Source organism: Mytilus trossulus, chromosome 4 (genome assembly GCF_036588685.1).
Source record: "Mytilus trossulus isolate FHL-02 chromosome 4, PNRI_Mtr1.1.1.hap1, whole genome shotgun sequence".
NCBI classification, from domain to species: Eukaryota; Metazoa; Mollusca; class Bivalvia; order Mytilida; family Mytilidae; genus Mytilus; species Mytilus trossulus.
Genome location: NC_086376.1, coordinates 58,542,497 through 58,569,524, shown reverse-complemented (window position 1 = coordinate 58,569,524; position 27,028 = coordinate 58,542,497). Strand labels below are relative to the sequence as shown.

General features: G+C 31.6%; 1 protein-coding gene across 1 annotated transcript in view; it reads left to right on the top strand.

The window, feature by feature from the left end:
* LOC134715635 (uroporphyrinogen-III synthase-like) overlaps positions 1-22,249 on the top strand; it is a 34,004-nt gene extending 11,755 nt beyond the window's left edge. The window contains exon 9 of the mRNA XM_063577951.1: positions 22,098-22,249. Within this exon, the coding sequence (XP_063434021.1) occupies positions 22,098-22,211 (114 nt within the window). The 3' untranslated portion in view covers positions 22,212-22,249. The remainder of the gene's footprint in view (positions 1-22,097) is intronic.
* The last annotated feature ends 4,779 nt before the right edge of the window (positions 22,250-27,028 follow it).

Below are 27,028 nucleotides of genomic sequence, written 5' to 3'. Positions count from 1 at the left end.
GTTCTCTAGTGGTTTTATGATTGGCTAGGAAAAAATGAAGTTTATTTTACTGATGAAATGTTTTTTTCAGTCTGAACGAGAAGAATGTCAGACTATGTATGATCCAGTCTGTGTAATAACTACAACATAAGAGACTCCACATTATTGTTAGGTAGATATTTCAATATTGAAATGTTAAAGTTCACATAGCGTTGGTAGTATCTAGATGTTAAAGATTATGTGCTTCATTTAATGAGATATAAAAAGAAGGGTATATCTCTCAATAAAGGATTTGTTTGTTGTGGTTGTTGATTGCTGGAGGAACTTACATCATGCATATTATCTTTAATAGCTTAATTTTTGGTCTTACATGTATATAGTGCAAATTTAAAAGCATACATGATCTAATATATTTGGCCTAACATGACATAGGTAGATCTAATAGTGCTCAGTAAATGACCCAAAAATATCACATTCGATATGTTAACCTAGCAACACAGCATATTATAATTAGTATAGATTTGTGTTATAATATGGTGTTGAAATAAGGTAGATGAAAACAGCTTTTTTTCCATCTTTGTCATTGACTCCTGATATAGATTTCATGTTTTTCTTTGGATTAGATTTTTTTTTAAATTATGACGATTCTGAAAATTGAAAGTCCATCATTATGATTTAACAAATATAGTTTTTACTTTATTTTGAATAGAGTTATTTCTCTTTCATTAGTTATGGTTAGCTAATATGAATGGTCAAGAAACTTATATAAGATATGCCTTAAACTCGAATGTCTTACACCCTATTTATATAAATAATCAGAATCATGTATTGTTAATTATTATAAAAAACAAGTTGAACAGTACCCAATATATATCTCTGACTTATAATTGCACATTTATAAAAAAATAAAATTATAGAAAGATTTGTTGTTTATCATGTTAATACTGATATACAACCTTTTGAGCTGATGATACCCTGCGATACTGATAATCCAGGTGTTATTTGATTATGCACAAATATAGATCTTGACGCATATCAATCATGTATACCCCTTTTGTTATGTTATGTTCAAGATAATATAAAAAGCAAATAATCTAGGAACCATGCTTGGTGGTTCTACAAAAAACATTTTCTTTTTTTTTAAAAAGGGCTTGCCATTATAGCATATTTATGGAATCACTCTTAAAATCTTCTCCCTTGATGGTAAAGTATTCAAGGAAGCAAATTTGTTTGTAACCAGATAAATAGAACTCTTATGCAAAATAGAAATTTCTAAATTTAAGATACTAGTATGATATTCAAATTCTGGTAGACATTCAGATATTATTTTTAGCTCACCTGGCCCAAAGGGTTCATTGTTAGCTTTTACAAAAATCTTCTCCTCTGAAACAACTGGGCCAAATTTAACCGAACTTGGCCACAATCATCATTGGGGTATCTAGTTTAAAAAATGTGTGGCGTGACCCAGCCAACCAACCAAGATGGCCGCAATGGCTAAAAATAGAACATAGGGGTAAAATGTAGATTTTGGCTTATAATTCTGAAACCAAAGCATAAAGAGCAATTCATACATGGGGGTTAAATTGTTTTTCTAGTCAAGATATATCTGATCTGAAATTTTCAGATGAATCCGACAACTGGTTGTTGGGTTGCTGCCCCTGAATTGGAAATTTTGCTGTTTTTGGTTCTTATCATGAATATGATTATAGATAGAGATAAACTGTGAACAGCAATAATGTTCAGCAAAGAAAGATCCACAAATAAGTCAACATGACCAAAAAGGTCAGTTGACCCTTTAAGGAGTTATTGCCCTTTATAGTCAATTTTTAACAATTTTGTAAATTTTGTAAATTTTTGTAAATTTTACCAAATATTTTCGTATGGGCCAAGTTCATTATAAATTGAAATAATTGTAAAAAGCAAGAATGTTCAGTAAAGTAAGATCTACAAACTCATCACTATCAACAAAACACAATTTTGTCATGAATCCATCTGTGTCCTATGCACATAGACCAAGGTGAGCGACACCGGCTCTTAAGAGCCTCTAATTTATCAAGCGCTTTAATATCTAATCCATGTAGAAAGTCCATATATATGCATAAAAACTCATCAAAGATACAAGGGTTGAAGTTTACGTCAGATGCATGTTTTGTCTACAAAAGACTGGAATCAAAAGATGTTTTTCTGTTGTGTCGTTGTTCTCCTCTTATAGTTGATGTGTTTCCATCAGTTTTGGTTTACTTAATCGATTAATGAATTTCGAACAGCTGTATACCACTGTTGTGTTTATTTAAAAAGGCCAAATAACAGACGAAGTTGAAGAGTATTGAGGACAAATTTTCATGTGTTACCTTACTATACATTGAATTAAAATAGATAGCAGTTAAGAAAATCAACATTTGGGAAAAAGTAAAATAACCAACATACAGAACTCCAATGAAAATAAGAAAGAAAAGTCTCTTATCAAATGGCATAATCAAAAGCACAAACACATGAATCAAATGTCATATTCCTGACTTGGTATAGGGATTTAGTCTTGGTTTATGCCCTAAGAAACAGAAACAACTACTACAACTATTTTAAATGGGGAGGACAATTATGTTATATCACAAGCATAAACTAATTTCAAAAATTGCTTTAAGTTGAAAAATTGGATTTTCATACAATTTTATCGCACTGCTGGTAAAATATCACTTTGTAATTGGTTTAGCACGGTCACATGGTGACTCCCTATGGATCGGTAGGGGTTTAGTAAATTTCATAGGGGCTCATGACATCACATCTATTGTTAATGTTGGCGTCGTCTTTTGATATTGTTGTATTTCATTGTTTATTTTTCTACAAAAAAGGAAAAGTCTAGCTTGCCATGAATTCTTTATACTGTTCACTATAGACCCCCTACAATCCATAAAGGGTTAGTAAAATCCATAGGAGCCGTAGGGGGTCAGTATCAAACCATATAACTTATAGTACATGTATTAGATAACAGCAGTTTGGTGATGTTTAAAACATGTGAATCAATTATAAGCAGACATAGCTCATGGAATTGCATGAAAAACAAAAGGGTCAAACTAGTTGTGTTGACAAAGATAGTGTCTCTTGTTATACACACATCGCCTGCCATGTGAATTAACACTCTGTAATATTTTACATTGGGAATAGGACACAATCGGTACACATACAGATCAGACAACTATGTTGGAATCTAAAGATCTAAGACCCTGAACAAAATTTGCTAGTGATTAAAGACAATGACACATCAGTCAACTTATTCTTGTTGGTGACCAAAAAACGTATGTTGTCAATTAAAGTTGTTCTTCCTCATTACTGAAACAGTTTATGTATAGGAGCTCACCACTGTCCATGAGGTCTGAATAGTGTAAAGCGTATTGTATTAACTGATATGGTTTAAGCACCTAAATGACGGAACAGAGGCTATTTGTTACTGCTGAAAATTTTTAAGTTGACCACATAAAAGTTGGAAATCATCACGCTTATAAGAGGTTCTAGTTAAGTCAACCTGTTTCAATATCAAAGTAAAACAAACCTTTTAGCCTAGGTAGTAACCTTTATCGCAAGTTCATTAGCAAGGATATATGTAATGTTAAGTCTCATTACCTGTAAGCTACATGTATTAAGTGATAGAACACCATCCATATACTGTATCTGAAAAATCAACACCTTAGTAGCAATATACCAACTTCACATGCATATGGGATATATACATTTACAAACTCATTCGGTACTCAAGAGCTTGCTGTGGCTACGCTGCAACTCAGACTGTGTGAAAGGTCACAAGTGTCTGAGCAGAAAGTTCAAGAACCAGGGGTATGTCAGAGAATGTTTCAAGCTTTTTCTAAAAAAAGTTCATCGGAAGATACCAAGACCTTGTTGATAAATATTCCGTATCAACGTCACAAATAACACACACTTATCTTGAATGATAGCTTCTAGGTACAAACGTTGTTTAGCATCTTTATGACATATTATAATATTCTCTCATTTATCTTTGTTAAATATTACTTTTAACTGTATAGTCTACTTTTTGGAAATATCCATTTGACTATGCTCAGTACTTTTAAACATCTTGTCTTGTGTTATTGTGCTATGGTAAGTTTTTGTATTTTTGTCTTTCGATATTGCTAATGTGCTTTGCCTATATGCCTTTTTGTTTACGTTTGTTGCCGTATTTGTTTGTTTCTATAGTGATTAAGATTATAACACAATGTTGACTGCTCTATCTCTAATTTTGACTTTAACTATGTCTGTTTTGTTCACACATCGTTGTCGATAAAATGGAATTTCATGAGATTGTCATATTAATGAGAGGTTTAGCTAGATTTAAATCCAGGTTAAATTCCCCATTTTCTACATAAGAAAAGCCTGTACCAGATATACGACAATTTTAACCATTCGTTTGACGTGATCTATTGATTTTTACATTTGCATAGGGACTTTCTGTTAAGAATTTTCATTGGAGTTCGCTTTCTTTTGGTTATTTGTCTTTTGAGAGATGCCTAGCGTCTTTTATTATATTCTTACATTCCAGTCATACGATGACTTGTTTACAATTAGAATTGTTTGTCAGTAACTGTATAGGACAATGCATATATATTTCATTGTATTTGTACGATATTTATCGAACTTATAATTACCAAATATCATTACCATTATTTACATAGACCAAATGTCAATTTCGTGTACGATGTATGCACATAATGTAAACGCTTTATAATACTTACTTGAGGTATCCTTAAAAGATAATTGATACACCCGAAATATTAAAATTGTAGCAACAAAGAGTTATTAAACCCTGAATAGTTCATGATCCTCTTCAGCTTTACATGAAGGTGTAATAACACAATAACATAAGTTTTCAAAGGTGTAGGTTCATTAAAAGGCTATTTTTAGGCATTAGTTTTTGAAAATATTAAAGTATCAACAATCTGTCTGACAAATAATAACTTTCAGAAATTCAAGGGCTACAAAACGTGCATATCATTTAAAACTTAGAAAATCGTCCAAAATAGCCTTATTCAGTTGATATATAATTGTGTGTTACAATGTCCATGTTAGGTCAAATACGCCAATAGCAACATGTAAATGTTTTTAAAAGACCGCTCTTAAGTCTGCAGCCTATTTTTTTATTGTTTTGGTGGAGCTTTAGGGTGCACTTTATGTAGAAAAAGATCATTCCCAATAATGGGCATCAATTTACAGTATCGAATAGAAGTTATCAATTAAATTATCATAGATACCAGGAAGAAATTTTTGTATGTCAGACGCTCGTTTCGTCCACAAACAACTCAGCAGTGACGCATACATTTATCAATGCAAAAAAAAAAAGGAAAAAGAAAACTGAAACATTATATAATATAAAGAAATACACTTGAAATTAGTCTGGTAAAAAAAACATTCAGTTTTTTAAATTTCAACAAGTAACTGTTACTGTATATTAACTTTAAATTTGCATTCTTGATTTCAAAATATGATATGAGAATCTTGGTTAAGAACGTGTGCACTTATACTACATCATTTGTAAGAGGATAAGGAACAGATGAGTATCAACTGGTAGCCTTTTAAGTTGTTTTACAAATGAATTATCTGATTCTTTACATTATTATATAATGTTACTTTGTTTTGTCAGATATGTATCCGTTATTTCCTTCTGATAAATCTTTATATTGTATTTTGTTTAGAATTTAAAGAACAAATTACATAATTGTCCACTGTGTCAGTTGGTGCAAAGAATCAGTATAATGCTTATACTACCATAGTATAGAAATATATCTTAAAAGGTTATTACCCAGTTGTTATCATTACGTTTGATGTGTTTGAGCTCTTGATTTTGCCATTTGATTAGGGACTTTCCGTTTGAAATTTAACTCGGGAGTTCAGTAATTTTGTGATTTTACCTTTTACATCAAATAAGCATTGATTTTCAGTGAATTTGATCTAAACCCCGGTTTTAGTCTAATTTGAAACCGGAAACAATATTTAAATTCAAAATTGTCCACCAGAATTTATCCTTATCCAAAACTCCTGTTTGCTGGCTTTTTCACATTTCATCGATTATTTGTATTATATGCATAAAGGCAACGGTAGTATACCGCTGTTCAAAACTCATAAATCCATGGACAAAAAAATAAATCGGGATAACAAACTAAAACCGAGGGAAACGCATTAAATATAAGAGGAGAACAACGACACAACACTATAATGTAACACACACAGAAACGGACCAAGCATCAGACAAAATCCCAGGAAAATAACAAATATAACATCAAAACCAAATACATGAATTTGGGATAGACAAGTACCATGACACGTCTTATCACAATGTGAATTTACACTAAAAAATAAGAGAAAACAAAAAGCGCAACGTTAAAATGTAACACACAGAAAAACGAACAATAATATAACAATGGCCATATTCTTGACTTGGTACAGGACATTTTTAAGGAAAAAATGGTGGGTTGAACCTGGTTTTGTGGCATTACTTCGTAAATGGCTATATATTTTCTCAAATGGTAGACAAACAAACGAAAAACGGTACACAGAAATCATAGGATTCAGACAAACCATGATTAACTCATATGCTGTAAAAGGGTAAGCAGATCTTTCTCGTCTTGTTTACATGTAATTTTGCTCATGGAAACGAAACCTCCTGTGACAAATTGCCTTTGTAGGGTGTAGATTTCACAAATGGCTATGACAAATTAGTTTACATACACAATGACGTCTGTTTCTAAGAGATAGCCATACAGGACACGTGTTCTTATAGCTTGCATATCAGCCGCAATTAAATAAAGGGAATCATTAGAAAACGTGCAAGTCATGTAATATTGTATCAGTGGAAGAACTAAACATTAATATACATATTTCGTTGGTGCTAAAATCGCGCTATGTTGAAAATTTCACAACAAAAACTGAGAAATCTTCGCTGTTGTCTTCTTTAACTTTATCCCGAGACCCTTGACAAGTAACACAAAAGAATATTTTGTATAACACATTTTTCAGTAGATAGCTGTAAAATTTTATGATTGTTTAACATTGATGCAGATATAAATAATGATTGTTAAGTCATATTAAACAATATTTTAGTGATGGTAATTCATGTTCGATGCACGTAATCATTATGTGAAATTTGATGTTCCACAACGTTCCTCGTGGATATATGGGGAAAGGGGGGGGGGGTGTATGACCTTTATCGGGACTTTGGGATCGGGTGTTTTTAAGCTCGGGATTTCGGGATCCGGGAATCCTTTTTTTTTCGGATTTCGGGACGTCAGGATTTACTTTATTTTTAAATTCGGGACCTCGGGATTTCGGGATAAGGACCCCTCCTATCCCCCCTCATATATGTAGTTCGAAAATATTGTTACGTTTAAGATTACGATTTTTTGTAAATGATGAAATTTGGAATAATACACTTCATACTCAATAAAAAACAATATATACTTATCATTGGTTTAAAAAGTACTTTCATTTGACGGATTAATATCAGTTTCACTAAAAATAATTTTGGATCGATGTATTTTTAGAAAATAAAACACATAAATTGCTCTATTGACAACATTTCGGACTATATTTAGAAGATGTTTGATTTTCCTATCAGGTTTTGTTTGGACTTGGAAGCAGGCAATTACTGTACATGTTATAACAATACAGATTATATGAGTCATTTTGAATATCTTTCTAATATTGGCATACATCAAGCAGACATGGCGACACATGTCTCCTGTAAATTGTAACATTGATTGATCAACAAGTCTTTACCGAATTGTTTTCTGATATTTGGCATCTGCTTTTATTATTTTAAAATGTACTGAAGCACGAAAGCAAACTTGATGATATGCCCAAGACATAAAATAATAAAAGCCAATAAACGGATTCGCATAATCTTCAAATTAATGCATATATATTGACCGGTATCCATGATGATTTGAAGTAGCAATCACTAGTCTCTGATTTGTGATTCTTTTAATAGGGATTTAGTTCTTAGATTCTATATATATTTTGACAACTAATTAAAATCAACTCATCATAGATACAATACTAGATTGAGTTCGTTTCTTTCTACTTTTATAATTAAAGCGTCTTGCTCAACTCAAAAGGAAGTAGTTGTGTGATGTGTATATTTTAACATAGTTTGTTATATTGTAATATTTATCTTTATTCATATTTCCTTAGATAAATTATTCATCGGGTTCTTCAACGAACAAAACAAAATGAACGATATGACTGACAGCGGCGGGTTACTCGATTTTACATTGGTACCGATAACCTTATTAACGTCAAGCACGATATTGGCGATTTTCACAAAAGATGTGCCATTTATTGATTTTCAAATGGCACGTGCTGTCGATCATATCCCATATATTGAATCTATTCTTTTTGAATTACTTTTTATTATAAATTGGGCTCAGTAAGAAATAAAATTGGACAAGATTCCCAAGAACCTACCAGGGACCAAATATCGTAGATTTTAAAATTGTTTTGTATTTCTTAAACACAGAAGTGATATTTAAGTAAAGCAAGAGTCTTTTTACCAATGTTCCGAATTTCGTTAATTGACTCAGACGCAAATCAATGTATTGAACTAAATACAACGGGATCGCAAGGGTTCTGAATGGAGACTGTGTCCATGGACAAGCAAAGCAATCAGACGCAATGTGGATCAACACTTGTTTATAATGTCACTTTCGGGAATCGCACATTCGGCAGAATACAGCTTAGATCGTTAAAGCATGTCGCTAATTAGTTTTGAAACAGACACATCGTATTGGTCAACCAATTCGTGATAACAGTACACCAGGGATGGGGTCGATTACTTTAAAATGTAATCGATTAAATTACAATAACTTGCTAATAAAATGTAATTGATTACATTACAATTACACCTTATTTCAAATGTAATCTGTTTTTTCAATATAATCGATTACATTACGATTACTTGTAATCAGAAATGACATGATTACTGATTACATAGGATTACACTGCAAAATTTAATCGATTACAGCTGATTACTATTAATGATTATTATAACGTACACATGACATATATAGTGATGATTACATTTATAATTCTTCTGAAATCTGTCGGAGTAAAACAGGCGTGTCGATACATTCCAAATAATACAAACATATTAATTATGTTGACGGTTCCATTTGTTCGTACTTTTGTGGTTTCATTTTTTTTTTACCTTTAGACTTTTAGAGAAAATGCCTTTTGAATTGATATTTGAGGAAAATAAGATGTCGATTTAGCAAATATGTTTTAATGTAAGAATATGTTTACTTTTGATACTTATAAAATTCAACTATACATATTGCAATAAACAGCTTTCCCCAGGATATCGCGCAATAATAGACGCCAACAAATATATGTGTTATAAGAAAATGAAAAAGTGTGAACATACCATAATATAGCAGTTTCAGATGAAATTTCTATTTAGGTCTGTAAGTACTTGGAAGGACTGAATATGACGTAATTTGCTTTATTTCCGTTATAATTTAAGATTTCAATATATTTTGCAAAATAAAAAAATAAAATCTACACAAAACCTGTATCAAAAGGATATTGTGATGCAAATATGTGTTAAACAATATTTTCATAACATGCACATTCAAGATTTTTTTCTGGCATCACTCATCGATACAATATTCGCCGTTCAAACAATGAAATTGCACCAGTTGATATTTTTGCTGAGAGCTTTGTACTTTTAAAATAAAATTTGAAATATTCCAATGTTGTTTCTCATTTTATCACCAAAGTAAAGTGATCTGCCAAGTCTAGAATGAAATGCTTTGATGAAAGTATGATATATATTAGAGACAAGTTCCTCTTGTCTTATTGTATTGTTTATGCAATCTGTTCTCTTTGCTTTATATAATTTACTGTTTGTTTAAAGTTGATGAAGGACTTGTGACAGTATAAACACTGCCTACGTCTCCTTATATCTGGGTTCAATTATTTCATATGAGTGACGAATATACTGATAGCTCCACTTATGTTTTTTTTCTAAAACAAAGTGCTACTAAACTCATTTATTAAGTATGTATTTTGCAAACAAAGTAGCGTCTTGCATGCGATCAAATAGACAGAAAAGATTACAAATCCAACATACACTTAGTTCTAATCTACTTTGTCGTTTCGTTTTATATAATTTTTGAAAAAAACATAAGGTTATTTCAAATACGGCACTTGACACAACATAGTCTGTTTCTTCGACGACGATTTCATTCGTCGTACACAAGTCACATAATCGCGTTAGATAGCTAGGCTTCTTTCGGATTAACATAATGTCAACATTTGTGTATACGTGTTGTACCAGCATATCTGTTTCAATAAAGCACTTTAACCACCCCAAAAAATCATAAAAGCATTATGTTGATGTTTAAGAAAGTGTTCATTGCATACTAAATGCTGCTAGTGAATGTCTTTAAATTCTTATAAAATAAGGATAAACACAGTGCATGCCAATATTTGATTTCTACTTTAGTAAACCTTGAATGTTTCTACGTTGTCAAGTCTTAGTATGTGTTAAAGTTAATGTTTTGCCGGTTAACTCACTGTAGGAACCAGTTTTATTTGTATTTCGATAATACTAAGTATAGTCTTCAGTTTGTGTTGTAAGTGTATTGCGCACATGACTTTTTCCCCGACTTGTTTTCAACTATAACATTCCTAACTGTAAACATACATACAGTGCTGTCTTTCTTGTTGAAGCAAACACTTTTTAAATGTTGTTAACTCATACTATGCAAGAATGGTGCTGTAAAACTATGATACTAATTTCATAGAATTAAAAAAATATTTTGTTTAGTTACCCATGTCAGTATGTACTCCGCTTTTCCTGTCTTTTTAAAAGGGGATAAAAGACGAATGTTTGTTTGTTTTTTGTATGTTTTATGTAATTTCTGTTAACATTTTTATGTATTAGGAGTGCTGAATTAACATCTGTGTTTTTGTTTGTTTCAAACGCATTACTTATGTGAAACATGTATCTGCCATTACATACATTCTAACTATTTTTACTGAAATGGATGCATATGTATTGTCCTATGTTACTAAATGTCCCTTTTCATACCAGAATATTCCAAGTATTGTAATCTTAATATATTGGTTAAGATATGTCTGATGACACACATTCTGTACTTTATATGTTGACAGACATACCAATTTTAGTTCTCAGTAGAGTCATTCAGAAAAATTCAACATTCCTCCTGTGAATATAACACTTATCCCGATTATTCTATTTGTTTTTAGGATTGGTGCAATTACCATTGTTATATAACAAGTACTTAGTACAACATGGTTTTATTGTAACATTAGCAATCTGTTATATTGTCTCAGTAATAGATCATTCTTTTAATTTCCAGTAATGTTGAATCAGAAATACAATTTTACATTCTCAACAAGTGTTTGGGGCTAGACGGAGGGTTTATTTTATGATTTTAACCAAATGATCACTTTTGTTCCTCGATTCTGAAAGGTCATTGCTCTTGGTTGTGTACTTTCCTCCTGAATATACCCTTATATTATTAGATTACGTGAAGGGAGAAATTTATTATCCTGAGACAAAACGTCGACGGGCATAAAATAAACTCATCATAGATACCAGGACTAAATTTTATATATACGCCAGACGAGCGTTTCGTCTAAAAAAAGGCTCATCAGTGAGGCTCGAATCCAAAGAAGTTGAAAAAAGCCAAATACAGCTCAGGTAATCTATGCCTGATGTAGAAAAGCCTTAGTATTTCAAAAAACTTTGTAAACAGTTAATTTATATAACAAGTACTTAGTACAACATGTATAACAATAAATAAATAAGTAATAAATACATGTATAACAATATAAATGATTATTCATGTCCGCACAAAAAATTGCGGACTACCGGGCTTGTATCATATTATTTTTTCCCTCTCTGTCCGTTCGTCCATCTGGAAACATGATATGTCTTGCCATCTTATCATACAGTTTTTTTTTAGCTACAGCTCAAATATTTTGTAGGGTTTTTCTACATACCGGTATAATAAAGATGTACATATCCATAGGATTTGATTTTTTCAAATATTCTCAAAATGCCTGGTAATGGACTGGATCACTTTTTTTCCACTTAGATTAGAATTATAAGATACAACATCCTAAATAGGAGTTAGATTTATTTTTACCTTGATCTTTTCCTCAATATTGACACAGATGGACGACGCTAAACGAAAATCTATGATAAACGGGACGATTTCAACTTCCCAACTATCAATTTCCCATTTTTAAGCAGTAACATACCCTCTGCCCCTTCTATGGTGTTCACATATCTCAATTGCTACGTTATCCTCGTTCTTGTTCATACTATACGGACTTCATCATATACAGGAGTATGCTCCTTACGCAGAAACTGCTCCAATAGAGTTATGAGGAGGACAAATTAAAATTGACACTCTGTAAATTTTACGGATACCATCACGAATTGGTTGATCCATACGATGTGTCTTTGTCCAAACTAACCAAAGACATTTTTACCGCGTGTTATCTAATGGATTGTCATGACGTCGTCTGATCTCTTAGAAACCGAACGTGACTTATTCCCAATTGTGACTGTTTTGCTGAGTGTGAATTCGCATTGCTATAAGACATGTCACGGTTCTTTTCTATCCCAAATTCATGCATTTAGTTTAATGTTATATATGTTCTTTTTAACGGATTTTGGCAAATGTCTTTACGTCTTTCCTGTTATATTTATGTGTTATGTGAAAGATAATTCATCACCCCCTTCATTTATTAGATTCTAGTTTGGTTCAACGAAATTTGTACGATATATTTGGTTTACAGTTTGATTCAGAAGAAACACCGATAATACAATTAATTATCTAATTTCTACCGCAATCTGGTATTAATAGGTATTGTTATTTTCATTGTTATTAATACATGTTATCTCAGTATTACAAATCTTATATTGTATCAATCCTTATTCTATCTTATTTTTTGGAAATATTTTTAGAAATTCAAATCTGACGTCACTAAGTGGTTTTTTTTTTACAATTCTATTCTTTAAGGATGTACACCTCTGAGGAGCCAAAAATTTCTAGAATTAAACTTTTTTTCTAAACCGGTTTTTTGTGTTCATATGACTGTAAAAAAATAATTGGTGAAGAAAAAATCATACGGTGGTGCACTTCTTTTTTTGCTACGGCCCTTTGAAAGTACCCAATTTTCATGATTTTCCCATTTTTCATCAGTTTTTACCTATTTTTGGGCTCTAATCATGAAAAAAATCACATTTCCACAATTAAACTTTTTGTCATACTTTCAATAAAGATGAAGGGGACCAATCTGAATAAATTTTAATTTCAAAAACTATAGGTAGGTGTTAATATAAGAAAGTTTTATCATATTTTGATGCTTTTTTGTGTCAAATTTACCATGTTGTCAATTTTGTAAATTTGTGATTTTTCTCCGTTTTAAGTACAAATTGCATATTTTTTCAACTTCTTTGTTATAAATGATTGAAAACATTCATATCTAAGAAATTTGAAAAGAAAAAAGGGATGTGGGATGTACATGTTTGTGGTAAAATCATTTTTTGTATCCCTCACCTATTTTCTCGATATTTTGGCTAAAAAGACTGACTCGATTGGTAATAAAATTTGAAAAATGTATTACTCAAAAACTACTCATTGGAAATACCCAATATTTTTACAGAGTTGAGTTTGATTATTACATTTTTTAAATTCATTCATATTTTACACTTGTATCTCATGTTTTAGACATAATTCCAGAACGAGATTTCAACGAGACTGAACGAGACTGAAATGTCAGAAGAATACATCCTTAAGGAAGCTGGCTTGTCATGTTTTGAATTTTTTGTCAGATTTTCGGAATCCTCTGGTTTTATCAATTCGAATGCCTTGAAAAAAAATTGCCCGGTGACCCCCATTTTTCTTTTTGAAATTCTTTAACAATACAATACAATACAATACAATATTTTTATTGTCAATCAAGGACGCCCTAAAAGAGCAGTATAATTACAAGCAATTTGTTACAATGATTATTATTAATTCTTAATGATATGCAAATGACAAAATATAGAATAAAGAAAATTAGTCCAAAAGTAAAATTAAAACCACAGATATTTATATTTGCATATATTGATCATGTAAAAAATATTTTAAGCTGTTTATGGATACCATTAGTGCCATAAAAGTTAAATTTGGTCTATGAATGATTCACTGGGTCAGCAAATTGGCATTATTTACATTTTTATCAGTTTATCCCTCTCAGTCCAGAGACTGATTATTAAATTACATAAGTGTTTAAAAAAGGCCTTTAACCCCTTTTTGTAAAGTTCAGACTTTGCCTCTGTAAATTCACCAGATGCTGAAAATACAACTCCCAAATATCTATAATGTTTAACATTTTCTAAAGTGATATTATTGATGGTAAATTTTGAACTTAATAAGCGACCAGATGTGTTAAATATCACACATTTAGTTTTTTCATAGTTTATTTTCAGGTTCCACTGCAAGCAATAAGATGAAGAGAGGTCTGCAGTCCTGAAAATAAACTATTTACAGTTCATGCTATTTTCTCACATTTTGTGAGTTACCAAAATTTGTAAACCTCTTACTTTCGGTGCCCTTATTAAGCTATACTTTATATCCATTTCGCTTCTATCAGTTCTTCAATTTTTTAATGATTTTAAGTTTTTTGTCACGAGCATCAAAAAAGAATAAAATTGAGAATGTATTGTCGCAATGCGCATCTCTATGTTATTTTACATCTAGGGCAATGCATGTGTGGACTTCATCCTTTTATAAAAGATTTTTTTCTCGTTATTTCTACTGCTTATTCTCACATTTCCTCCTTATTCATATTGTTTTTATCGAAAATAATACATGTGTTCCTCTGTTAAACGACATTTTATAATATTCAATAGGGAACCATATCTATCGTAGACAGATACCAACTTTTTTTGTTTTGTTATTTTATATAATTGTCGATGAGAGTCAAAACAATTACAAAATTATATTTGATTAAAGAAGCCTTGTATCAGGTCAGTTAACTTTTCTTGTCCAGACACTGACCAACACATTAGCTGATCTGTTTCATGTTAGACATTATTGGCAGACAGTCTGGTAATTAGATCATATACAACATAAGTTATATCAATGTACTAGAAACAAGGCAATTCAATTGTTACATTTCATATGTCTGTTTGGTGTTTCACAGTTTCTGAAATACATCCAATACTTCAGTAAGCTCATTACGGACAAAAAAGTTGAATTAGTTAATAAAAGTACAAATATTGTTTAGTTGTATAATAATACAGTTGTGTAAAAAGAAAAAAAACTAAATCCAACTTTAATTGAGTTAATAAATTGTGACCATTTATAATTCATCGGTAACATTTCATTACATATTGTATGGCGAAGAATTTAGTTTCGACATATAAATTTTGAGTCGAGCCTGCGACTGTGATCGGAGAAAGGTCGACATAGGGATAGTGATCCGGCGGCGACGTAAGTTCACCCCTAACAAAAAGATGCCATATGTTAAGAAGTTTCCGTCTGTTATATGTCCATACGTGTTCTTAATTTCTCTTATTCTGAGTAAAAGGATAATAATACTTGGAATATCAATACCTAGCAATATTTGTTTTGTGTTTTTTAACTGAAGAATGATTGATAAAATCGTAGAAAGATATGAAGGGATATATCAGACATTTGCTTCACTTGATTCGTTATGTGGATGTTTATGAAAGAAGTAAAAAGTCAAATAAAAAAAATACCGACCGCCGAGGAATATTTAAAACGGAAATTTCCTATTGCGAAATCAAAAGCTCAAACACATCAAACGAAGTTTCATATTCCTGACTTGGTATATGCATTTTCGTAGAATAAACCTGGTTCTATATCTAGTTAAGTTCGTTTTACTTTTTTTCTTAAAATTCATAAGTTCATGAAGGTAATACACCTTATCGCTATTTTTCAGCCATAACCGGATATCACAAAGGTTTTCGTAAAATTTTGACGTCATAATAGAAATTATCTGACACCACAATGGAATTGAACATTCAAGCAAATAATAGCAGCGTGTTACAAATAAGAAGTCGATGTAGATTTGCTCCCAAGACACCTGTATTTGTCATAACCTCGCTTGGTCTTCAATGCTTTCCCACTTTGTACCTTTTTATATAAGGTCATCACTTTTCATTCCTGGCCACTGATGATATTGGTGTAATCTAAACAAAACTCGTCATATATACCAGGATTAAAATTTAATATTTATGCCAGACGAAACACGTCTACCATGCCCATTAGATGCCTGATATCTTTTTTGCCATTTCTCATCGATTGTGAAATAACGAACTATAATGATTTGCAAGTAAAATAGGATTGTACTTCAATGAAACTATAGAAGACCTGGTTTTGGATTGTATTACAAACATTACACTCACTAATGTTTATAAACCCTTACAGAATCTAGTCCAAAAAGTAAACGTTAGTTGGAATTGAAAAGTTTTTTGTAGGTGGAAACTATTTTTGTCAAGTAGAAAGGTGTAACATTTTAACAATTATGTCTTTTCAACGGTTAATAAATCAGATATGAGTTTTCCAACTACCATCCCTTTCTCATTAGATTCGTTGTAGAGCTTGCAGTTACGTATTGGACTAGCCTTGACCTTTAATACTCTTAACATATTCAGTCATAATCAGTTAAACAGAAAAATAAGAATGTCATAAAATGTGCATAAAGGTTAAATGTTTGTTAATTCTATAATTTAAACGTAATTGTAGCAACTTTGCAATAAATCTTGAGCGTCCTAGACTGACGAGCAATGTAGTGCAACCATGTCAATTTATAAACCCGACTATAAGGAGCGAAAGAGAATGTCAAGATATTATTGCATAATTAAACTGTCGTGGACATTGCAATCTGATGCTGATGATTATTGTTTATAGAAATGAACATGGCGGTATTATGAATTGGAATGTCTAGACGATGTACTCAGTAAGATAAGAATAAATTTGTTTAGTATAATTGGAGTCACGTCTTCAGACAAAAACAATAAAGAGCTTATAGAAGAAATAAACGAAGAACTCGGAATATCAAGATATATAACATAACTTGGTTTCCATTTATAGTTATGGAAAAATTGCGACCTAAAGACAATCGAAGGAATTTCCTTTGAAATGTCTGAATAAAATTTTCGTAAAACACGTCACGAAATTAGGATAGGGTGCATCTGTTGTAAGTACCATTCGTCTTTTGACTACATGATCCTTTAATCAATGACACTTGTATTTAATATGTATTCCGAACAGTGGAGTCACTTGCCTGATTGCAAAAGATTCATTATCTTAGCAAGCCGTGCCCTTACCTACACTTTCAAATAATACTTGCTCTAAATATTTGTTAATTCTTTTTTTTGATTGTGTCAAATGAGTCTATACATATTGCATAATATTAAAAAGTAGAATAGAACAAACAAACCAAGAATAAAGCAAATGCTTGTTAATTTGTGCAGTATCTCCTCAAATTAAACAATGTGGCGACTGCAATTAGGTTGTAATGTTCACTTTTGAAATATAGTCTGTAAACACTATTATCAAGGTTCACTCTTATTTCGATTTTAGCACTTTAAAATTATGTTCAATCCACAATTTTCTACATAAGAAAATGACTGTACCAAGTCAGGAATATGACAGTTGTCATCCATTCGTTTGATGTGTTTGAGCTTTTGCTTTTGCTATTTGATTAGGGACTTTCTGTTTTGAACTTTCCACGGAGTTCAGTATTTTTGTGATTTTACTTTTTTGGTGGCTTCCAGCTATTTTCTGCTCTCTGGTTGGGTTGTGTTCTCTTTAAAAAAATCCTCATTTTCATTCTCAATTTTATCTAATATTATAACCTTTCATATCTCTTTCATTTTGATTTTTAATAAGTAGTTACTGATAATTAACCGATTCCGGCTTCTTTTTTAATTAATTGCAATGTAAATACGTTCGAGTCAATACAGTTAACCAAACCAAATTAGAATAGCACACAGAAGAAGATGATATAGCTAGTCTTGTTGTCGAGTTCTGGCTATTTTCTCAACACGCTATCGGCTTTAGATGACTATATCGCCTTCAAAAGTAATACAGTTACTTGTATATGAAAAGAAAAGTATATTTAAGTTACCAAAGATACAAATCCAACAAAATCCAATTTAAAAAGTGGGAGTCCATAAAAACTGACAAATTCAAACGATGTCAATTGACAGGACAAATGAAAAACAACTGCCACATTTCTTACTTGGTACAGGCATTTTCAGAAGAAAATGTTTGGTTAAACCTGGTTTTTATGGCTAGGGCGAAAAGTCAAATATTTGGAAAATGTATCGTTGCGTGGTCATCCCTTAATGACTTTGCGTAATATCAGAACATACAACAAAATCGGTGCAATGTATTTCACGTTTACACAGCGGTTGTACTACTAAGCTCTAGTGCAAATATGCAACAGATAGAATACATACTATTTATTGAATTAGGATATAATTACTTCATATAGCAATTTGCTTGATTGATTCTGCTTTCATGTGGTTAGATTTGTTTATTTATCTGAGGAGTTAAAACGAATTTCTATGTGAAAACGTAGTATCGTAGTGCCCTTGACCAATTTTTTTTTCACAGTTAATATCATTGATAGCTAGACGATCGTATATCAGGTAAATTGGTTCAACAAATTTTGCTGTTTGAAATGCAGCCAAATCAATGAGGATTCAATGTCTGGGAATATATGTAGAGCTATCTGCTGATATATGAAATTAACGTTATTGGCAACAAAACATATTTAGTTGCAGTACAAAATATAGAATGGCCGATGATGACCTATTAAAGGGGCACAAAGAACGATATATATAAAAATCTAAATTATGATTTTTTTTGTTCAATCATTAATAAAAGTGAACTAGTAAAATAAAAATTCACGTCTAGCAGCCAGTATGGTTCAGTTTTGTTAAAATAAGCTAAGAACCATTGATGATGAATTATTAATTTACAAGTGAATAATTCGACCTCAATGAATCCGTCTTCATGTTAAATTCAGTGTAAACCCTCAGCTAACTAGAGATAGATAACGATAAATTGTGCGTGTTAATTTATTTAAAGGGACAGAATGTCAACATAGAAAGTGAAATAAAGGTAAATCATTTGATTGACTGATTCGATGGGCAAAAAATTATTCTTTTACAAGTAAAAACGATATTAAACAAATGTTTTTAACCTATAATATGAACTTAAACAGGCCTCCAAAATCCAAGTGCACGAGTTCGCATATCTATTTATATCTCTATTTATGCTTATATCGCTTATATGACCCTCGGATGTCTTTTGGTGTCAACTCGATAGTTGATTAGATGGCAACTAAACTAAAGTACACATGAAACGAAGCTACATAATACCGAGCCCATGCTGTAATTTGTTTATTTTATACTTTTTTTTTTAATTATTTGGATAAATAGATAAATGTTTTATATTGTCATGAATCAAATACTAACATATGATTTATGACAATAATCGGTGACCATGAATTTGACAGCTAGTACCCCTTTAACAAATATCTACTAACAGTTTATAACGAATAAAAGTACAACAAAAGACAAAGGGAACACCTTAATAGGTTAAGCGCCATTGATAAAGACTGCATCCTATCCTTTACCAATCCTAATCATGTATTCCATTTTCAGTAAATACTAGAACACCCGCGAAATCGCGGGCATTCAAAGCGTAGTTTAAAGTATGTAAAGTGTTGTTAGAAGAATTTTGTAAAATATTGAATGACTGGAGAATTTCAGAAAAAATATCATAAGTCATAAGTTATTAAGGACAGGAAAATGCTTTTTTTTTATATCCCTCCTCCTTTATTTCCTAAATTCCCATTTTTTGGTTTTCTATCAATTTCAATATGAACATACATTAAGTATGTTATGAACATTCAAGTAAGGAGCCTGTAATTCAGTGATTGTTGTTTGTTTATGTGTTACATATTTGTTTTTCGTTCATTTTTTTGTACACGAATAAGGCCGCTAGTTTTCTGGTTTGAATTGTTTTACATTGTCAGTTCGGGGCCTTTTAAAGCTGAGTATGCGGTATGGGCTTTGCTCGTTGTTGAAGGTCGTACGGTAACTTATAGTTGTTAATATCTGTGTCATATTGGTCTCTTGTGGATAGTTGCCTCAAAATGATAATCATACCACATCTTCTTTTTTTTGTAATCAATGAGTTTTGTAAAAGATTTAATGACTGGAGAATTTCAGGAAAGGTATCAAAAGTTCACATGAATATTTTTAGCGCTTATCTGTATATTGTGAACATTCATTACTATATAAATATGGTGTATTTACTTTCAATTATAAGTTTACTAATCGATTGATAGTGGTCATTGGTATAGTATACATACCCTCTCTATTAAATAAACGTGGATAGTTAACTTGAAAATGATAGTAGATGGAATTCTGAAAATACACTTTATTCTTTGTATGTTCAAAGTATACAGAAAAACGCAAACCGGAAGTCTAATCTGACTTAAAATTTCGTCCAATGACGGGACAATATCCGGATGCCTTTTTCTCGTTTTTCTCCAAAAATAACTCAATCTGAATAATCATATGAATGGATGACAAATGGGACTATGCACTGTACCTATAGGACACAGAGGCGTGTTGATTAGTTTATTGTGGAAAGAAGAGAAGCGACACCCAAAATGAGGTCTTCTCGTTTAATAGTAAAGATATTAAGCTTAATCGAAAATTGAAATTGTTGGGTGTGTTCTTGTATCATCTGTCATTAAATTGTTATAGACCAGATGCATATACCAAAGTCTAGAAAAAAAACGTTGAAACACAATATAAGATAATCTGTTATCAGAGCAGTGCTGCCAGGATTATCCCAAGATTTCGTGTTTTGTAGAGAGAAAAAAAATGATGTTGATGGGTAAAAACCATAAAAAAGATGAATTTTACGTGAAATGTACTTATGTATGAAATGAAGCCAATATATTGTTTTTTTTAACATTGTTATTTGAAAATTACATTCCATAACATTAACGTAAACAACAGCTATCTATACGTTATGAGTAAAAAAATCTTAATTATGTTTTTAATTTGAAGATATTTGTTATCAATTTTCTAAAATGTTTTATTTCTACTATACAATGAAACAAAATAGACAAATGTATTGATATGTCATCTTTTGACTTCAACGCCTTTGCAATGATGTTTTGTTTGGACACTTTTTTTAATCTAGCGATTCAAGATCTAAATTTAGTTCACATCATGGCAATTTTTCAGAGTCTCCTAAATTAACACAATCGACAGTAGGCCAGCTTCATGTGTGAGAGTTCTAACAACATTATGGCATATTTTCGTTCAAGTAACTTGTTTAAAAGATCGTCCAAAAATTCATTTTTACAGGTTTTGACTAAAAACTACTATAGAATGTAAATAAAATGGTCGTTAGTAAACAAAACCATAATATATTTGAATCAGATGAATAATGGTTTTCATGCTCCCCATGGGACATTATGTTTTTCGGTTTGTGTTTCTGTTCGTTCAATCGTTTGTCCATTCGCCCGTCTGTCCCACTTCAGGTTAAATTTTTCGGTCAAGGTAGTTAATGATGAAGTTAGTCCAATCCAACTTGAAACTTAGTACACATGCTCCATATGATATGATCTTTCTAATTTGAGTACCTAATTATTAAAGTTTTAACCCAAATTTTACGGTCAACTGAGCAAAGATAACGATAGTGCGACTAGGGCACCCGTCTTACTGTACTATGGACACTTTCATGTTTTTCGTTCTCTCAGATGTCCTTCAATGTTTACAAAGTATATAAAATATGAAGTGTTGAAAAATGTCTCCAATAACATTAAAGTATAACACTGAAAAGAACATCGAATATTTGATATATTTTAAAAAGACTACAAAATATTTAATTTTTCGTTGATTTTAAAAACTAATGGTTTAAACCCTGTAAGTGAAAATATTTCAGGGTTAACTCTGGCATTTTCCGATAGTTTGGTCTCATATGTTCCAGTTGATTACATAAATTTTATATTTTTATGCATTTCAGGTTGTAGCTCTCGGACCTTCTACACATTCAGAGTTGGAAAAAGAGTCTATGGAAGTTTTTGGAACTGCAGAAAAACCGGATCCTCTGTCTTTGCTTGAGGTCATCAGAAGATAAAACATAGTTTTAATTATATTAAATTGTTATGTTTTCAAGTTTTCGTTTAAACGAGATGTGAAAGATACCAGAGTGACATTCACAATCATAGATTGGCTAAAAAAAGAACACAAAAAAAAAACTTACACAAGACACAACATAGAAAACTAGAGAGTTAGCAGATCCTGCTCCATATGTGGCTCTCGTCGTGTTGCTCATGGTTTTACAAATCCCGGTAGATAGTCTTATTCGGTAGGTCACATTCGTTTAAAGGGAACAGAATTGTAGTTACGACATAAGGAACACATCTCAAATCATCTGTGAAACAAATATTTTTAACGATCAATCAACTCGTGATGGCGTCTGAAAAATTTACAAAGGTATGATTACAACTATGAAAGGTTCCTTGTGAGCTACTATGAAGGAAATCATGATATGAAATACAAGCCTAGGAATATCGTATCAATTTGAAGATATATATAATCCGTATGCAGGCGCTGTTGAAATGTTGCTACATAGAAATGGAAAGTTCACAATTGGGAAGCTGAAATCACCTCGTTTGTCGTAAAGTTTTGTTTTTGAACCAAACCTCATTGTCAATTTCTTGGTGTAAGTCAAGATATGAGGCCGACCTAACTATCTGCTGTATCTCTAATTCGATGAAATAGATGCGTTCAATGTAGTCACCAAATGAGAGAACATCATCTATATATAGCGCAAAGTATAATTAAAGGATATTGATAACTTCTTATAATTCTTCGAAAGAAGTTCCTGTATGAATTCAGCCTCATGATAATAAATGGACAAGTCGGCAAGTAGAGGGGCACAATTGTGTCGAATGGGAATTCCGACAGTTTTTAAAAACATGTCCTCACAACGTAATAAATGTTTTGTCAATCAAGAAATCAAGCATCTTGATAATGTCAGTTTCAAAGAATTTTTTGTATGAATTAGAGTGATTCTTTACAAAGTAGGATGTATCCCTCCCCAAGACAAGATACCTGTATGTACGTGAGCCATCCTTTTTTTTATGAAAAAAAAGCAATTCTTACAATTTGTCTTTTAGTTTGGAATGGGAAATACTTGTGTAAAGTGTAGAAAAGTCAATTGTTATAATACTGTTGCAAGATGAAAGAGTCTTAGATTGTATGAACTCTTAAAGATCTTTGGAATTTTATAGTATCATTTGATTCAGGCCACCTCTAGATTATGCAGTTTCACAATAACATCGAAGCCCATCTTTGTTAACTGATAAAATAGTTTTTTTTAAATAATTTAGAAAGAGGCTTCATGGCGCCCTTGGTAGACCTAGCAATATACCGTTGTCTGTAAGGACACTTATGTAGTGTTGGTATCCAATACTGTGATGGAAGACCCAGTTCTTCATTTTTGGATGAATTTCTCAACTTTAACAATAGGTATACAGCGCTTATGTGAAGGATTGCGTTTAATAGATTACATTAGCTGTATTCGACAGAACTTTGAGGAATTTTTTTATCCTCAATGCGCCTAAACGTCGTACTTTATTTGGCCTTTTTAACGTTTTATTCGAGCGTCACCGATGAGTCTTTTGTAGAAGAAAAGCGCGTCTGGCGTAAATATAAGACTTCAATCCTGCTATCTATGATGCGTTTATTTACAACTACTGGGTCGATGCCACTGCTGGAGTAGATTTACTACCCCGAGGGTATCACAAACTCGGTAGTCAGCAATTCTGAGTTGACTTGAGTTATCATTGCTAAGTTCATAATTATAAATAAACTGTCGATAAAACTTTGAATTTTTGAAAAAGTAAGGTTTTTCGACCCCAGGAAAAGATTACCTTAGCTGTATTTGGCAAAACCTTTAGGAATTTATGGTCCCCAAGTCTCTTCAACTTCTGGTGTAAATATAAAATTTCTATCCTGGTATCTATAATAAGTTTATTTTGAAGTTATTACAAATGTAAACGGCACGAATGTAAAGGATTGTATTTAAGAAAATGGCCAGACATTATACTAGGTTTAACTTACCTTTTTGTCTCCCAAAATGTCAGGAATTTGCAGTTGTTATCAAATATTTCGTTTCCATGTATGTTAGTGTTTGTTTTTGCTGCACTTCAGTGTTTCTGTTTTTCCTTTGTTTTCCTCTTATAGTTGATGTGTTTTTTTCTCGGTTTTAATTAGTAATCCGGATTTGTTTTTTCTCAATAGATTAATGACTTTTGAACAGCGGTATACTGCGTTTGCCTTAATCTAGTGACCTTATACGATATATATATATATATATAGGGTCCATAAATTCTATATGCGGTGGTCTTTACAAGAACATTTGCCAACGATACAACTTGTTTGCCTTAAATTCGTTTTATGATTTTTTTTCAATCGTTCATTATCAATTTTTGAGTCTGTTGAAACTTTTTAAAGAATTTTCATCAACACTGTGTTCTTTTTATTAAATAAAAAAAGAAGTCACACGACAACTAACTGTATTGAAATACTAACCTAATATGATATATACACGATCTTCATGCGTTTGCTTTTAACCTATCATATTCCTAGAATATATATGTTCAGGGGGTAAGATAAAACGTATTATTAAAAAAAGATGCATGGATGGCGGATTGCTTTCTGATTGCTGAACGTCCGGGTTAAAGAAAATAATAAAAAATTGTACATTTGTCTAGTGCCCTCTGAGACATTTCTATAGATTTTTTTTATCTTTATTTTTATACGCCCGTCGTCGACGGGGCGTATTATGGTATACCGTTGTCCGTCCGTCCGTCCGCCGTCCACATTTCGGACAATATTAAACTCAAAAACACTTTCACCAATTTCCATGAAACTTAAGTGAATTGTTAATATCTATTGACGTAAGCTCCCTTTCGTTTTTTTTTTAATTTCAGATTTGAAGTTTTGGATTTATGGGGCTTTATCCATAAAAAAGGGGGGAATTTCCTCACTTCGGACAATTACTCAAAAAGGCTGTCACCAATGTCCATGAAACTTTGGTGAATTGTTTATATCTATTGATGTAAGCTCCCTTTCAATTTTTATAAATTTCGGATTTTCAGTTTTGGATTTATGGGGCTTTATTCATAAAAAAAGGGGGATTTTTAACACTTCGGACAATAACTCAAAAAGGCTTTCACCAATGTCAATGAAACCTTGGTGAATTGTTTATATCTATTGATGTAAGCTCCATTTCAATTTTTATAAATTTCAGATTTTCAGATTTGGATTTATGGGGCTTTTTTCATAAAAAAAAGGGGGATTTTTAACACTTCGGACAATAACTCAAAAAGGCTTTAACCAATGTCCATGAAACCTTGGTTAATTGTTTATATCTATTGATGTAAGCTCCATTTCAATTTTTATAAATTTCAGATTTTAAGCTTTGGATTTATGGGGTTTTATTCATAAAAAAAGGGTTTTTTTTTAACACTTCGGACAATAACTCTCAAAGGCTTTCACCAATGTCCATGAAACTTTGGTGAATTGTTTATATCTCTTGATGTAAGCTCCCTTTCAATTTTTATAAATTTCAGATTTTCAGTTTTGGATTTATGGGGCTTTATTCATAAAAAAAGGGGGATTTTTAACACTTCGGACAATAACTCAAAAAGACTTTCACCAATGTCCATGAAACTTTGGTGAATTGTTAATATCTATTGATATAAGCTCCCTTTCAATTTTTATAAATTTCAGATTTTACATTTCCGTGTTATGAATTTTTATGCTTAAAAAGAGGGAGATTTTCCAATTTTTGGACAATACATTTAAAGCATAAAAGACAAGTTAAAAGGGCAACGGGCGTATCATGCGCCAAAGCGCAGCCCTTAATTTACTATCTCATGTTATAACTGCATATAAAGATTATTGCATTCCTCTTGTGTACTTTACAATTGGCGAGTTTTTTTTCATTAATATACAGGCGCAAAACAAATCTTAACAAATTCATAATTATTTTTATACGTAAAGGGGATGAACTATAGTTCACTGGACTCCCGTGAAAAACTTAAAGCTAACCTATATCGCTTTGCATCATTCATGGACTTTCAATCTAAGTATTATTCGTGTTAAAAAAAATACAGGCAAATCACTAAAAAGAACAAATGTCCTTTTGTTTTTGTATCGTTGGGCCATTGTATCCTTGACAAATAGCCAGCATCTTTTACGTATTTTGAATGATTATGACAGCTTTTGACCTTAAAAGAACAAGCTGTACACAATTAAAATGGGATGCATTTATTTCAACACCGATGACAAATTGTTAACTGAAAACCTTAATAGAAACATGCATGTCTTATCCAAATTTACACCGCTGATTTACCAAGGAAATTTTGTTTTTGAACTCAACGTTGTACTTTTAAAAGAAATTCGGTTCGGCAGAATAATTTAACTTATCGTACTTTAAATTTGATTTTAGAAAAGTAATTCCAAGCTATTACGCATCGTAAATTTTTAATAAATGATGTAATTTTCAAGTATTGGTTCCAGAATAATGGAATATATCAATTTATTTGGTTTGAGCGACATGCAAAATAAACGAGCCAGCATATTGCATGTCTACAATCCGACTGGAAATTCCATGTCAGTCGCAAATATCGTCTAGAATATATAGATTATAATAACTTTCAAATTTTTATACAAATATGGTCAATTTATTCTCTATTACTCACCAATCAATAAGACCGACAATTTGGAAATACTTCCAGTCTGTCTTGACCGTTAAAGTAACCCCTATTGCAGCTTCAAGCATGGTAATTACATAGATATGTTCAAATAGTAATTATTACATTATATAAAATCTATTGGATCTTAAAAGACGCTAAAGAAGGTTTTATTTCATCAAATGGC